The following is a 16,815-nucleotide window of genomic DNA, read 5'->3' as shown; positions in this document are numbered from 1 at the left end:
ACATGGGGCAAAGAATAGTAGCAGCTTATTCTGAACCAAACAAGGGTCTGTCCTCTGCTCTTAGCGTGTAAATCGTTACACGATTATGGTAGAGAGTCACCCAGATCAATCTGCTTTCCCAAAAGGCTCAAGCAGCCTTGTCTGCATTTGCTTCCTGAGGAAACAATACTTAAGAGATTGGGGAATGGAATGCACCAGGAAACAGCTCCACCTGATGAATGTTGGCCTCTTGTACTTTGATCTCCTGGGGACTGGAACGAGATGGGTTCAGGAAGTAGCCATGATTTTCTATGACTCCCGGTGTCTTTAATAAGCAGGAGATATTCAAGATTACTCCTAGCAAGGTCTTTTGGTACATCTGTCCATTACTTGGATCCTTGGGCTGAATGTAGTCTACAAAAACCTGTAGGAAAAGACAAGTCCTAGTCAATTGTCTATATGATGAGGTAAGTGATGGGGTGAGAGAGCTTCAAAGAGTTAAGACTATACAACAACCAGGACTTCCCTAGTGGTCCAGTGGTTAAGGATCCACCAATGCAGGGGATGGGGGTTCGATCCCTGATTGGGGAACTAAGATCCCACAAGCCACACAGCATAGTCAAAAAAACAAAACAAAACAAAAAAAGACTATGTAACAACCAATGTACCTTTCTTATACAATAGGTAATATTACACTGCCCTCAGGACAGGGAAGCATAAGCTTCCAACTCAGCTGAACACATGTGAACTTTCAGACCTACCTTGGCCATATCCTTCTGCTTAGTGAAATAGAGAAGAATGTCCAGATACGCGTACAGCAGAATCTGGCAGAGTTCTAGATCTTTGATTCGGCCCAATAAAATGTCAAACACTGGAATCATGACTTCTGGAAATGTTCGAACTTCCTCATCTAATATCAAGGCTCCAATGACCTCATCCAGAAACTCAGCTACACCTTCAAAATCTGATGGAAGACAAACGAGAGAAGGCCAAAGGAATTTCTATATGCCTTTACACACAGCTCTTTATTTTGCTGAACTTTTGATAATTCTACTGGTATTGAAACCCATTTTATTCATTTATGCTGGAACCATAGTGGCTCTGAGGCCTTTTAATGCAATCAGAGGAATGTTACAGAAATCAAATGCAGACGCTCACAGATCTTGCTTATATACTCACGGCCTCCTAGGGTGGCTTCTACCATCAAATCTACCAGCTGCTCATGGATGTTTTGGTCAACATAGATCTCTGGGGTGAGAAGGACTGTTCGGGTATTGGACACAGTGAGGTTCCTGCACTGTACTGCAAAGGGTAGTAGGTTCTCTGGAACTTTGGTAATCTGGAAACAGCAAGAGAGGGAAGATGCTAGCTCTGTGACCTGGCACAAGGGCAGATACAGCAAACAGAAGGGGAAAGACACTGTGTCTCAAAACAATAGGGCTTTGCTATGGATGCTTGAAAAGCCATGAGAGTTCATTCCTTGGATTAAGGAATCACCTCTTGGAAATTCTATTGCTGGAAGTGATCAAGCTTAGTCTACTCTGTTATACACACCTCAGTAGAAATGAATTTATCAGATTTTTTTTTTATAAAGGTGTGATTTTTTTTTTTAAAGACGTTTGTAGAAAGAATAATAAGAGGCATTTGTTAACTGGGGAAGGGGAAGACCCCAAGCCACAGAAAAGGAGAGATTAAAACTTCAGAAAACAAACTAACAGGACCTCTGATATCCAGTTCCAGATACACTATGATGTATACAGATTAATATAAGAGACACTGATCCAATCCTCTGGGTTACGCCATACCCAAGAGTACTTAATGGCAATGATTTCTTTACCTCTTCCTTGGCTCTTTGAAAGCAGGAATAAAGGTAACAAAAACTGTGCCTCTCCCCTGCATCTCGATCAGCAGAGAGATTCAATGTTGTAGAAGAAGTCATGTTAATCAAGTGGTTGCCTGGATCTTGAAGTAATAAGCGAGTGAAGACAGCCTATTAGGAAAAACAAACAAACAAGAATACTAAATCACTGCAAAGTTAATGTAACTTTGCATTACATTTTTATTTATTTTACATAAATAAATACATTTAAAATTTTTTATTTATTTTTACATTTTATTTTTTTACTGAAGTATAGTTGATTTACAATGTTGTGTTAGTTTCAGGTGTACAGGAAAGTGATTTAGGTACACACACATATCTATTCTTTTTCAGATTCTTTTCTATTATAGGTATTATAAGATATTGAATGTAGTTCCCTGTGCTATACAGTTGGTCTCTGTTGTTTATCTATTTTGTACACAGTAGTGTGTATCTGTTAATTCTAAACTCCTGATTTATCTACCTCCATCCCTGTCCACTGCAAAGTTAGTTTTAGAGTATCAAGACATAAAAGATAATTTTGACACAGGTAATTATGAGAATCACAGAATGTAAAAGGGAAAAAAGGGCAGGAATATAGATGCAGACATAGAGAAGGAACTTGTGGATACAGAGAAGGGAAGGGGAAAGTGGGGTGAATTGAGAGAGTAGCACTGACATACATACTACCATGTGAGAAATAAAACACTAGTGGGAAGTTGCTGTATAACACAGGGATTTCAGCTCAGTTTCAGAGAGGTGGGATGGGGAGGGTTGGTGAGAAGGCTCAAGAGGAAGGGGATTTATGTATATTAATACTTACAGATGATTCATACTGTTGTATAGCAGAAACCAACACAACATTGTAAGGCAATTATCCCTCAATTAAAAAAAATTATGTATACAAATTTAATTGTTTATATTGTTATCCTAAAGCAAGCTTAAGTGTCTAGCATAGTCCCAAGCACAGAGTAAGCATTAAAAGAATATTTGTTGAATAGTGTGGAGAATGAGAGATTAAACTTATATGTGAAATCTACTACTCTTCATGATTGCTGATATCACTCAGACTTTATATAGACAGTTTAAATGTATGAAGTTAAACTACAAGTTGTCAAGTGTCTTCCCTACCAAACTTTCATCCGTTTAATATTAATTAAGCACTTGTAAGGTAGAATGTAGTTTTGATTTTGAAAAAGATATAAAGAAAGAGAGGGGCCTTGGCCTCACTAAGTTAAATGTCTATGGGAGAGAGAAGAGAGGTACATAGAAAAGCCACTACATGGGATGGAAAGAGACAACTCTTGTAAGAGATGCAAGAGATTACTGTAAGTGCCCAGAGAGAAAATAACAACTTATACCTGGTGAAACTTTGTAAACAGGATGACTTGTTAACTGTGTCTTGCAGGATGGGTAGATTTGGATATGGGACCGTGGGTAGATGAACAGACCCAAAAGAGGGACAACCCAGACGGTTTAAGAGACAGAGCTAAGAAAGCCATGGTGGGAGAATGGGGAGCAGAATTCAGCTGCATGGCTGACTTTTACTGAAGGCACATGAAAGGAATGGAAGAATGGTACCTGCTCTACGTTGTCCATATCAAGCCAGTCTTGATCTTCCAGGTCTCCTGCCATTTCTTCCAAATACACACACCGGCTGGGGATGCCATTCCCACTTTTCAGGCTCGGGTCACCTGAGAAATGGTTTTAGTCTGATAGGTTAAGAATAATGCTTCTGCCTTACACAGACAACTGATCTTGACAGCATTTCTCTAGAATCCGAAGTTTGACTCAGGTAATATCAGACTGATCTTGACACACAGAACAGTATCTACAGATTTAACCCCCCCACCCCCACCCCAAAGAGCACGTGCTTTGTTATAAACCTAACATCATGACATTTAAAGAGTGAATCCCAGACATCAGCAGTAGTTTGGGGGTTTAACTACAGATAGGGCACAGAGGGGAAACACTATCTAATTTTTCTTGGGGCTTGCATCAAAATGCTTAGATCACCTCTGAGAAGAAAACAGACTTGGCTACCACTCCCATAGCCCTTTCAAAGTAGAAAAGGCAGCAGAAGCTACACAGTCCAGTCAGAATCAAAACAGAAATGAAAGTTGTATGTGTGTCAAAATACTGCTTTAACAAAAGCTTCCTTGAAAATATAAATAAACCCTGTGTTCCTGGGAGTTTGGTGGGTTTGTTTAACCATCAGATACAGTAAGTTTCTAAGAGTGAATCCTTAGCCCAAGCAGGAAAGGCAGAGTAGTGAATCCATTTGGCTACAAATCTGTAACTCACTGTTGTCCAGAGTGATGAGGAAGATCCTTTGGATCATGTGATTGATGTTGAGTTGCTCACATATTTCCTGCTGTGAACGGAATGAGCGGCTGATCTCAGCCACAGAGTAATCAAATTCATCCAGGCTCTCTGACACACTATTATCCGAGTCATCTGGGCTGGCTGGGAGTTCATCTGCCAGAAAATGTAAGTCATTAACAGTTACAATCCTCTCTTTAAGAGAAAACCAAGTATACATGATAAATGTCACCAAGTGGGGGAGGTTAATTTTGGATGTTAACTTATTAGTGAACATCTCAAGTCAGTCAACATCTTGTTTTCTTTTAATTAAGGTATCATTGGCATATATTTGTTTCAGGTGTACAACACGACGATCTTTGTATATATTGTTAAATGATCACCACAATAAGTCAGGTTAACATCTGTCACGGTACGTGCATGTGTGCTAAGTCACGTCAGTTGTGTCCAACTCTTTGCGACCCCATGGACTGTGCAGCCCATCAGGCTCCTCTGTCCATGCAATTCTGCAGACAAGAATACTGGAGTGGGTTGCCATGCCCTCCCTCAGGAGATCTTCCCAACCCAGGGACTGAACCCACGTCCTCTTCTATCTCCTGCGTTGGCAGGTAGATTTTTTACCACTAGCGCCACCTGGGAAGCCCCTATGTCACCATAAATAGCTACAATTTTTTTTCTTGTGGTAAGAACTTTTACGGTCTACTTTCTTAGCAACGCTCAACTACAAGTGCAATACAGTGTTGTTAACTGCAGTCCCCGTGCTGTTCACTGCATCCTTATGCCTATTACTGGGAGTTGGTACCTTTTGGAACTCTTCACCCATTTTGTCACCCCCAACCCCTGCCTCTGGCAACCCCAAATCTAGTCTTTTTTTTTTTTTTAATATTCCAGTGTAAGTGAGATCATATGGTATTTGTCTTTCTCTGACTTATTTGCCTCAGCACAATGCCCTCAAGGCCCATCTACTGTCCATCTGAATAATGCTGCAATGAACATTGGGGTGCATATATCTTCTCCAATTAGTGTTTCTGTTTTCTTTGGATAAACACCCAGAGGTAGAATTGCTGGATCATATGGTTACATTTAATTTTTTTAGGAACCTCCATGCTGATATTTTCCACAGTGGCTGAACCAACTTACAATCCCACCAACAGTGCACAAGGATGCCCTTTGCTCCACATCCCTGCCAACACTTATTATTTCTTGTCTTTTTGATAATAACCATTCTAACAAGCATGTAGTGGTTTTGATTTACATTGCTCCAATTTATGATGTTGAGCACTTTTTCATGCAGATGTTGACCATCTATATGTCATCTTTGGAAAAATATTCATTCAGATCCTCTGCCCATTTTTAAATTGGATTGTTTGGGGTTTTTTGTTATTGAGTTATATCAGGAAACATCTTAAGTACAGAATTCTGAAATCCCTGGTTATAAAATCTACCATATTTCAAAAACGAAGTTTTATTTTTTTCTACTCATAGTTAATTGTATTCCACAATGCCAAAAGTAGCAACACTATCTTCCCTACAGAATCCTAGTGAGCAAAGAATTATCTAATAGATCAACAGGCCTTTAATTATATTAAATACATGGCTTTTCCCTGATTTTTAAGAGAACACATTTTTGTTACCTTACAATTTTTATTTATTTATTTTTGGCTGTGATGCTTGGGCAAAATTCTCAGATGCAGAGTTGCTTCAGTGTGGTGAACTGAGCAAAAGTGAAGCTCAATACAGGAGGTCAAAGGTTTTGTGAGAGTACTAACTGCTGGAGGAAAACAGGTTAGACCTGGTGACCTGGCAAACTCAGTGTAAACAAACTAAGACGATGAGGTGCCAAAACAGTAACAGAAGGGCATGCACCTGACATGCTCCCACTGCAATGCCCCCAGTCCTAGCCAGCCTTATGTCTGCTTATGGCCAGAAGGATGAGTGTTCAGTTGCTCTATTCCTATACCATTAAGGTCTCCTCTGAATTCCAAGAGTGACAGGTGCTGATTAGCAAAATTTCCCTCAACCACATACTTAAAATCTTTTTCTCATTTCCTTATTTTTCCAATTCCACACTCTTCAATCTCCTACAATCTCCTAATCCAAGGGTTCCCATTCTGAGCCTATATTTTAGAAATCTGGGAAAGTTTTCAGAGACTGAGACGCAGAGCTTCCTCTTTCCATCATGTTAAGAAGGTCAGCATTACATGTATTTCTTCTCTGTTTCATCTGTCTCTGTCTACTACTCATCTGTCTTGCTCTCGCTTTTTTATTCAATCTTAATCAGAGAGTAAGGCCATATGTACACAGAAGTGTACATATCTGAACACTTCTGAAATAAACAAAATAAAGGCAAAGTATAAATGTTTCTCCTTTCCTAAAAATAAAAACACATTTTTTTTGGAGGGAGGAGAAAGGGAGCAATTTCTGGCCTGAAAGTTTGTGCATATGCTTAGAAAACTAATATATTTGGGAAACAGCATCCTAATTCTTCTAGTTCATATATTACGTATAGGGAGGAAGCTAGGCTTGATCTTTACTTTGGTCCCAGATGAGGAAAGTCACTTTTCTAATTAGTAGGATGTCCTAATTTTTTTCACATGAAGGGTAAGGGTCAGATTTTCCTAGAACTCTGTTCTAAAAGCAGTAAGCTACGAAAGTGTAATGAAAGAAGCATTTTGCTTGAGATAAGGCTCTGAAGCACTGGGCTTAAGAACAAATCTCATTTCTCTATAGGCTGGAAGGCTCTAAGTCTTCCTTTAACACACCTGCTCTCTACAGTTGCATGTGACTTGTTTCCCACACCTACCACTATAACCTCAGTTTCCTATGTTTTTAGCATCTTTATTAAGTATCTTTCGATAGATGATTTGTAAAACAAGAAAGCTTGACAGCTTTGGGAGCATGATGGGCATCTGTTACTCCAGAACCACCTGTTCTCTGGTCTTTTTAAGCCAGGGATAGGACAAGGAGAAGTCCCCCAAACCAAACAAACAACAAATACGAACAAAATACCAACTTCTGCCCTAAACAGAAATTCCAGTTGCAATTAAGGACCCAAAGAATACTTAATTTGGGAAGACCCCATTCTAGGTCATCTCATCCGCTGCTCTTGGCTCCTCCACTTACCAGATTGCTGCTTCAGCTGCTCTTTTTGGATTGCTGCAAACTGTTTGGCATCAGCCAAGGAGCCAAAGAGAGCAGCAAAGGGGTTACTTGAGATGTTGTTGTTATTCTCCTGGTCTGTCATTTCACTTTAAAGTATCCTCCATCCAGACCTAGGGGGAGGGGCTACAGAAAGGACAGGTATTAAGACGTGGAAGGGCAGATAACACAACAGTTGTGATAAAATCATAGTTGTTTCTTTTCCCATTTCTTGACTATGGTATATTTTAAAAGGCTTTGGGTAAGACTTGCCAACTTTTGTTCCAAGATTCAAGGCGTTTTTGGCAAAATGGTTACAAACTGACCAACTGGACAAGCTGACCTGATTTGGGGGGGTGGCTAAAACCAAGAAACTTAAAAGATGCTCAGGAATGCATTTATCTATTGACATGTTCTATTTGCTATACCTTTTAAAAAAAATAGGTTAAATAGAGAGGATTATTAAAGTCAAAGAGGAAACGGAGCTACTAGTTGTAACAACAATGTGGCACTTAAACATGACAAAAACTATGGATTTCTCATAAATCTCTAGGCTGGTTGACTAGTTCTCATTCAGGATGAGCATACAGTGGTGCTTGTGCTTGCTCAGGCTTCTGTGACTTATGGGTTGGAGCCAGGAACTCTTCAGCTACACACAAACTAAATGGAAGCCTATATGTCAGAGGTGGAATTGCCAACCAGGATAGGAATCAGATTAGGAGCATACCATGGGTTTTAAATCTATATTAAGCAATCCATCTCTACTTCCTGGCTTATGACTACTGATGTTTCTTCCTCCAAGAACGAAATGGTCTTTGCTTAATTCTACATTTAATCTTCCCTGTTTATCTGGTTTTTACAATATTGAAGAAACACAATTCCTGGTGTGTAATATGAAATAGATATATACCTCAAAGGTATTTAGAGGAGCTGACTGAGCCTGCATTTGCACTCTTCTGATAACATTTCCTCATCCAAGCGCCAAGGGGGCTCAGGGGTATAGCGGGATGAGCAGAGCTCCCTGAAAGGCTTTCTCCCCCTTTGAAATTTTAAGGCCACAGCATAGAAATACAACCCTGAAAAGGGTGAGAAGAGACAAAGGGTATGAATATTCTGCTTACGAGGATGCCGAACTGCTACAAGGACAGAGGTTCTTAGAAGCAGTGGGGTCAGGGATACAAGGCAGGAGGAAAAAAGAACATTTGGTTTACCTTTAATTGAGGTAAGACTCCTTACGGTATCACACTAACAAAAGCTAATACAAGTCAGAAAAGTTACTCTTTTTTGGAGAGAGACTATAACACTTCTTGACAGTTCTGAGGCATCTCTACCTGTTGCTTCGTGCTCCTCTGTTGAGCTTTCTGCCTAAAAGCTAATGATTACTGAGCTGTAATGACAGTCTAGTCTCGTCTCAGCATGCTGCTGGCCTTGACTACTTCAAAGAACTGAAAGGTTAGATGTTGCTCTATGTATTTTACTTTTTATTATGTATAGTTTAGTTGAGCTTAATCATGCAAAAAAGAAAGATAGCATACTTAAAGTTGGAATTAACAATCCTTGCGAGGTCTTTCCTTCCCTTTAAACATTGCACTGTTGTTCAGTCGCTAGGTTGTGTCTGATTCTGTGACTCCAGGGACTGCAGCATACCAGGCTTCCCTGTCCATCACTATCTCCTGGTGTTTACTCAAACTCATGTCCATTGATTCCATGATGCCATCCATCCAGATCGTCCTCTGTTGCCCCCTTATCCTCCTGTTCTTAATCGTTCCCAGCAACAGAGTGTTTTCCAATGAGTTGATTCTTTCCATCAGGTGGCCAAAGTGTCGGAGTTTCAGCTTCAGCATCAGCCCTTCCAATGAAAATTCAGGGATGAACTCCTTTAAGATTGCCTGGTTTATCTCCCTGCTATCCAAGAGACCCTCAAGAGTATTCTCCAGCACCACAGTTTGAAAACATCAATTCTTTGGTGCTCAGCCTTCTTTATAGTCTAACTCTCACATCCATACATTGCTACTGGAATAATCACTGCTTTGAATATATGGACCTTTGTCAGCAAAGTGATATCTCTGCTTTTTAATATGCTGTCTAGGTTTGTCATAGCTTTTCTTCCAAGGAGCAAGTGTCATTTAATTTCATGGCTGCAGTCACCATCCACAGTGATTTTGGAGCCCAGGAAAATAAAATCTGTCACTGTTTCCAATTTTCCCTCATCTATTTGCCATGAAGTAATGGGATCAGATGCCATGATCTTCGTTTTTTGAATGCTGAGTTTTAAGCCAGATTTTTTACCCTCCTTGTTCACCTTAATCAAGACATTCTTCAATTTCCCTTTGCTTTCTGCCATTAGGGTGGTGTCATCTGCATATCTGAGGTTCCTGATATTTCTCCCGGCAATCTTGATTCCAGCTTGTGGTTCATCCAGCATGATGTACTCTGCATAGCAGTAAAATAAGCAGGGTGACAATATACAGCTTTTATGTACTCCTTTCCCAATTTTGAACATCCTTTGTTCCACGTCCAGTTCTAACTGTTGCTTCTTGACCTGCACACAGGTTTTGCAGGAGACAGGTAAGGTCGTCTGGTATTCCCATCTCTTGAAGAGTTTTCCACAGTTTGTTGTGATCCACACAGTCAAAGGCTTTAGTATAGTCAATGAAACAGATGTTTTTCTGGAATTCCCTTGCTTCTTCTATGATCCAAAGCAAGTTGGCAATTTGATCTCTGTTTCCTCTGCCTTTTCTAAATCCAGCTTGTACTTCTGGAAGTTCTCGGTTCATGTACTGTTGAAGCCTAGCTTGAAGGATTTGAGTATTACCTTAGTAGCATGTGAAATGAGCGCAACTGTATGACAGTTTGAACATTCTTTGGCATTGCTCTTACTTACTTCCCTTAATTCATGTAGAAGCACCAAGAATTGTGTCACTGTTAGCTGACCACCACCCTACCTCTATCCTGAGGTACCCAGAGGAATGCAAAAAGTGTAGTGAGCTCTTTTTATTTTTCTGTCTCCAAAATATCAATTTCTTTTTTCAACATGACACCCCCAGTTTTCCTTTGAGGATCCACTCTGCTCCCAGTCCATGTGTTCAGAAGGGATGACCTCACCCACTAGCTCTAGGAATGGGCATATGAATCTGGCTTGGCCAAAAAGAATACAGCAGTCTCTAGCCAAAGGGACTGATTCAGGAGTGGGCACTGATTCTCTAGCAGGGCCTGTTATTAGATTGGTGCAAACGTAATTGCGGTTTCAGACCATGGATTTTCTATCATTATAACTAGTCTCTAATACATCTTTATTAATTAAAATAGGAACCATTACAATCAACACATTTTTGCCAACAAGAAATAAATGTTTGTTCCTGTGGCATAAATGCTTCAGGATTCGATGAACTCTTGGAAAGCATTTTCTGCATCCTGCAGGTTGTGGAAGTATTTTCCTTGCAAAAAGTTGTCGAGATGCTTGAAGAAGTGCTAGTAGGTTGGTGTGAGGTCAGGTGAGTATGGTGGATGAGGCAAAACTTCTTGCACTGTTGATGGGAATGTAAACTGATACAGCTACTACAGAAGACAGTATGGGGATTCCTTAAAAAGCTAGGAATAAAACCACCCTATGACCCAGCAATCCCACTCCTAGGCATATACCCCGAGAAAACCAAAACTGAAAAAGACACATGTACCCCAATGTTCACTGCAGCACTATTTACAATAGCTAGAGCATGGAAGCAACCTAGATGTCCACTGACAGATGAATAGATAAAGAAGTTGTTATACATATACACAATGGACTATTACTCAGCCATAAAAAAGAATACATTCGAGTCAGTTCTAATGAGGTGAATGAACCTAGAGCCTATTATACACAGTGAAGTAAATCAGAAAAAGAAAGATAAATATTGTATACTAATACATATATATGGAATCTAGAAGGATGGTCGGAGAAGGCAATGGCACCCCACTCCAGTACTCTTGCCTGGAAAATTCCATGGATGGAGGAGCCTGGTAGGCTGCAGTCCGTGAGGCTGCTAAGAGTCGGACATGACTGAGCAACTTCACTTTCCCTTTTATGCACTGGAGAAGAAAATGGCAACCCACTCCAGTGTTCTTGCCTGGAGAGTCCCAGGGACGGGGGAGCCTGATGGGAGGCCGTCTATGGGGTCGCAGAGTCGGACATGACTGAAGTGACTTAGCAGCAGCAGCAGCAGCGGGATGGTACCGAAGAATTTATTTGCAGGGCAGCAATGGAGAAACAGACATAGAGAACAGACTTATGGACATGGGGAGAGGGGAGGAGAGAGTAACGTGGAAACTTACATTACCATATGTAAAATAAGATAGCCAATGGGAATTTGCTGTATGTCTCAGGGAACTCAAACAGGGGCTCTGCATCAACCTAGAAGGGTGGGATAGGAAGGGAGATGCGAGGGAGGTTCAAGAGGGAGGGGACATATATATACCTATGGCTGATTCATGTTAAGGTTTGACAGAAAACAACAAAATTCTGTAAGGCAATTATCATTCAATTAAAAAAAACAAAACAAAAACTTCATAGCCCAGTTCATTTAACTTTCGAATCGTTGGTTGTGTGATGTGTTGTTGGGAGCTGTTGTGGAGAATTGGGCCGTTTTTGTTGACCAATGCCAGCTGCAGGCATTGCAGGTTTTGGTGTATCTCATCGATCTGCTGAGCATACTTCTCAGATGTAATGGTTTCTCTGGAATTCAGAAAGCTGTAGTGGATCAGGCTGGCAGCAGACCACCGAACAGTGACCATGACCTTTTTTTGGGTGCAGGTATGGCTTTGGGAAGTGCTTTGGAGCTTCTTCTCAGTGCAACCCGAGTTGGATGTCACTGGCTGTCATATAAAATCCACTTTTTGTTGCATGTCACAATCTGATCGAGAAATGGTTCGTTGTTGTTGCATAGAATAAGAGAAGATGACATTCCAAAAGGACGACTTTTTTGGTTTGCGGTCAGTGCATGAGACACCTACTTATTGAGCCTTTTCAACTTTCCAATTTGTTTCAAATGCCGAATGAAAATGGTCAGCACTGAGCTCTTTGGCAACTTCTTAAAACATGTAGTTGTAAGAGGATCAGCCTTGATGATCCTCTCAGTAGGTTGCTGTCAACTTCTGATGGCTGGCCACTACGCTCATCTTCAAGGCTCTCAATTCCTTTGCAAAACTTGAACCACCACTGCATTGTACATTCATTAGTTCCTGGGCCAAATGAGTTTGATGTTTTGAGTTGTCTCCACTGCTTTACTACCCATTTTGAACTTGCATAAGAAAATCGCTCAAATTTGCTTTTGTCTAACATCATTTACATAGTCTAAAATAAATATAAAATAAATAGCAAGTAATAAGTCATTAGCAGAAAAAATTAAGGGAGAAATGCACATTAAAATGATGTATAACATAACCATATTTAAGAATGTATTCCAACATCAAATGGTAAACTTCAACAATGCAGAAACCGCAATTACTTTTGCACCAACCTAAAAGAATCAATGAACACTAGCTTCAGGCCTTTGGCTAAACCAACAGAAAAGGAAACTCTTTTTTTTCCCCCTGCTTAGGTTGCTAGGCTGGTAAGACAGGAACCTGGAGTTGCTGTCTTTCCACCATCTAGTGAAGGTCTAGCCTAAAACTAAACCAACATGTAGGAAAAGACATGTGAGATGGAAAGAGAGCCTTCTCAGGTATAAAAAAGCCAATAGATTTCCCTACACTGTGGGAGCTGGTTCAAATGAGTTTTTAAAAATACAACTGAAAAGAGTTCAGATTAGTACAAAGCAGATGCATCACTTGCACCATCTATGCAGAAAGGAAGGAAATAAAAAGCCAAGAATTAGAACATAGGACATATACGGGCTCTAAGACTATCCAGAGACATAAAGAGGATTCATCATCATAAATGGCATTATTTCCTCCTTTCTCAATAATACACTGTCACATTACATAAAGCTAGCTTAAGACTTCCCTGGTAACCCAGTGGTTAGGACTTCACCTCCCAGTGCAGGGGGTGTAGGTTCAATTCCTTGTCCTCCCTGGTCCGGGAGCTAAGACCCCACATGCCTCACAGTAAAACACAAAAAACAAAATATAAAACAGAAGCAATATTGCAATAAATTCCATAAAGACTTAAAAAGTCCACAAAAAGTTAGCTTCCCATGACATTTTATCTATATCAACAGGACTTATAACTTTCTACACTGTATTCCTAATGTAGATCTTCTTTCTTACTAGAAGGTAAGCAATATGAGTACAGGCTCATACCTAATTTTTTTTTTTCTTGTGTCTGGTATATTCCATAAACACAAAATCCAAAACATGCATCAAATGAGTCAATCTTATATGTAATTACTCCTGACCTTCTTGTAATCAATAGTAGCACCCACAATCCTACTTTAAGGTAAGGGTTTTACTGTTTGTCTTGGGTTGCAGTGGAAGGTCAAGGTATCAGGCCAGACACTTGTGGCTCTTTAGTATCTCAGCATGTGTAGTACAGAGAATGGAAACAAAACTCTGTTGTCATCCATGATGAAAGACAAAAAGGGTTTTGCCTACTTCATTAAGCTCATCTTTCTCATATGTACTTCAAATCTGTGCAACAACTATTTTCATGGAAAAAGAGCTAACTGTGTAACCAGGAAAGTTTTACATGAAAAGGGAGGATCATCTGATGAAACCTTTGTAGGGATGTCAGTTTAGATTTGGTCAAGGATCTCACAAATGTAAAAAGAGCACCCAGATATGACCCACTCCAAAAGAAAGGTCTGATAAAATGGAACCTTGATATTGTTTAATATTCAATATCACTGGGAATTTATAATCTCCTTTCAAATACCATACCATAAAGCACTATCCTGTTGTCAGCCTTTGGCATGACACATCTACCAATTCTTAGAAGTTTTTGGATTTGATTTTAAAAATGCATCCTCTTTATTTATTTATTTACTTTTGGCTGTGAGGCTTGCAGGATCTTAATTCTCCAACCAGGGATTGAATCTGGGCCCTTGGCAATGAAAGTGCAGAGTCCTAACCACGGGACTGCCAGGGAATACCCCCAATACATCCCCTTTAAAAACACATTTCTGATAGATGTGCTGCAAGGCTCTACATTTATAAAAGTTGTCTACCTCCAATCCTATACAATCTTCTTGCCCTCCCCTGAGTTAATCTTTTGTTTATAAAGAATATGGCTAATCCTCTTAAGGGGGCACTTTCAGCCTTTAAAGACATGACCACATAAATGTTTTAACATCAAACTTGGTATTGCTTTTAAACAGAAATACTTGGAATACTTCACAAAAATGAGATTGTCATAATCAAGCTTTATTAAACATACTCCACAAGGTTTCTTTCCTGGAGAGTAATACGTGTGTGTGCATGCACCCGCACGGCTGCCCAGCTGTGTCTCACTCTGGGACCGCGTGGCCTGTAGCCCACCCAGATCCTCTGTCCATGGAATTTTCCAGGCAAGAATACTGGAGTGGGTTGCCATTTCCTACTCCAGAGGACCTTCCCAAGGCACGGATGGAACCTGAGTCTTCTGAGCCTGCCTGCATTAGCAGGTGGGTTCTTTACCACAGCACCACTTGGAAAGCCCCGAGTAATACATAGATCAAAGGGAAAAAGAAATTTAAAAAATGATTTCACTGTTACATGCTCCACCCAATAATCCTTTCAGGCCTCTAAGTGCCAACAGATCCTTCCAGTACATCAAACTAGAAGGATCTCATCAAGTCGCAAAGTAGACAGCATTCCTTCCTGCGTCCCATTTTATATGAGGGCTCCCATGTGAGACCAAAACAGCCTATGGCAGTGAGACTAAACGTACATGTCCTTGTTCTTGGAGTGAAAAGCTGATTCCAAAGAGAATACCCATCAAATGTAAGCTTCTGAGCTCGGTTACTTAATTTTAGAAGTGCTGTCTAAACCCAAATGCTGAGGGAGCAAGAAGCAGAGTAACAGGAGAGTTTTGAGGGGTGAATGATCACTTGCCTTAACAAATGTCAACACCTTGCCATGTGGATTCAACTGGTTTGACTACAGGGACCCAAGTTTAATTTTCTCTTCTTTGGCACCAGGGTATCTGTTGTCTACTCTTTATATTTTATCACCCCAGGTTCCATAAGGGATTCGCGGCACACAGGGAGACCTACCCACTAGGGGCACGTTCTAGAGAAGGAAAGCCAAAGATAATGCAAGGCCAGGATTCTGGCCTTTTCCAGGAGCGGAACGGCAACGAGGGGCAGAAATGCCAGAAACAGGAGCACTGTAAGGGGTTCCCAAACCAGAGAGGGTCGAAGTTCTTGAAGGAGAGCCAGTGTTCAGGAAAGGACAGGAGAATTTGGAGGAGGTAAGCGTGCAAAGATTTGGACTGGCATCCGACTAGGAGAAAAAAAAAAACAAAACAAAACTGCAGACTCAACGATCCCCTCCCCTCCAGCCATATCCTCTCTTACCAGAGCCTGAAAGTCCAGCAGCGACGACACTACAGAGTCTCAGTGGCCGAAGAGCTCCCACTTCCGATTCAGCAAGGCAACCGGAACTGACGTCACGACTAGGCGCCAAACCTTGTGCAGTTTCATCCGGGCGCCGGAAGCTGGGTGTGTCGCCCTGTGCTTGGAGCGGGCGCGCCAACATTCCCACAGCGCATGCACTAACCGGAAGCGGCCTTGGGGTTGGTTGTGTTGGAAGCGGGTCGCGTTGAGCTTGGGAGAGCGGTGTTTCGGAGGTCGGTAGGAGTAAACGGACCTGGGAAACCCATGTATCGGCAATAGCTATGAGGTGGTGAACCCTGGCGCTGCTTAGGCATCTACGGACTTATGCTCTCTATTTTTCCCACCGATGTGCCTCACTGAAACAGCTTCTATGATTCTTCATAGATCATTTTTGTCTGTGAATCAACAGTAGCATTAACAATAACTGAAACTGGTGAGCTCTTATTAGGTGCCAGGCAGTGTGTTCAAATATGCTGTCTTTGATTGGGTTGCAGTTTTCTTGTCAGGTGAAGAGGATGCGTATCCTCAAGGGTACTCTGAAGTTACACAGAGGGGAAAAATGGAGCGTACTTTTCAAGTGCAAGTGAAAAGACAATACCTAGAGTGATGGAAAGTATTTGTAAATCACATTACTGATTTTAAAAATTATATCCAGTTATATTAAAAAAGTTTATAACTCAACAATAAAACCTCAAACAACTTGATTAAAGAATGGACAATGGGCTTGAATAGTGTTCTATAGAAGATATGCAGATAGCCAATTAAGCGCATGAAGAGGTGCTCAATGTCACTAATCATTAGCGAAGTGCAAGTCAAGACTACGATGAAGTACCACCTCATCCCTCTTAGGAAGGTGATTATGAAAAAGTAAAAAGAAAATAAGTCTTCGTGAGGTCGTGGTGAGATAGGGACCCTTGTGAATGTAAACTACTGGAGTACTTCAGAAAAAGTTTGGTGTTCCTTAAAGAGTTAAACAGAATTATCATATGATGCTGCAATTCTACTTCTGGC

At 40.8% G+C, this 16,815-nt stretch overlaps 1 protein-coding gene across 2 annotated transcripts in view; it reads right to left on the bottom strand.

The window, feature by feature from the left end:
- The window catches only part of UBE4A (ubiquitination factor E4A), a 37,616-nt gene extending 21,757 nt beyond the window's left edge, over positions 1-15,859 (bottom strand). Inside the window, exons 1-9 of one of the 2 annotated variants that reach the window (XM_040258105.1) lie at positions 15,766-15,859; positions 8,208-8,373; positions 7,283-7,444; positions 4,142-4,315; positions 3,419-3,531; positions 1,817-1,969; positions 1,159-1,318; positions 741-943; positions 212-403 (exon numbers count right to left, since the gene is read on the bottom strand). In XM_040258105.1, coding sequence (XP_040114039.1) covers positions 212-403; positions 741-943; positions 1,159-1,318; positions 1,817-1,969; positions 3,419-3,531; positions 4,142-4,315; positions 7,283-7,403 — 1,116 coding nt within the window. In that variant the 5' untranslated portion in view covers positions 7,404-7,444; positions 8,208-8,373; positions 15,766-15,859. The remainder of the gene's footprint in view (positions 1-211; positions 404-740; positions 944-1,158; positions 1,319-1,816; positions 1,970-3,418; positions 3,532-4,141; positions 4,316-7,282; positions 7,445-8,207; positions 8,374-15,765) is intronic. The other variant, XM_040258104.1, reaches the window with a different exon arrangement.
- Between the last annotated feature and the right edge of the window lie 956 nt (positions 15,860-16,815).

The sequence above is a fragment of the Oryx dammah genome, unplaced genomic scaffold, assembly GCF_014754425.2.
Source record: "Oryx dammah isolate SB20612 unplaced genomic scaffold, SCBI_Odam_1.1 HiC_scaffold_17, whole genome shotgun sequence".
NCBI classification, from domain to species: domain Eukaryota; kingdom Metazoa; phylum Chordata; class Mammalia; order Artiodactyla; family Bovidae; genus Oryx; species Oryx dammah.
Note: the sequence above shows the minus strand (reverse complement) of the source record. Positions and strands in the feature narration are given on the sequence as shown.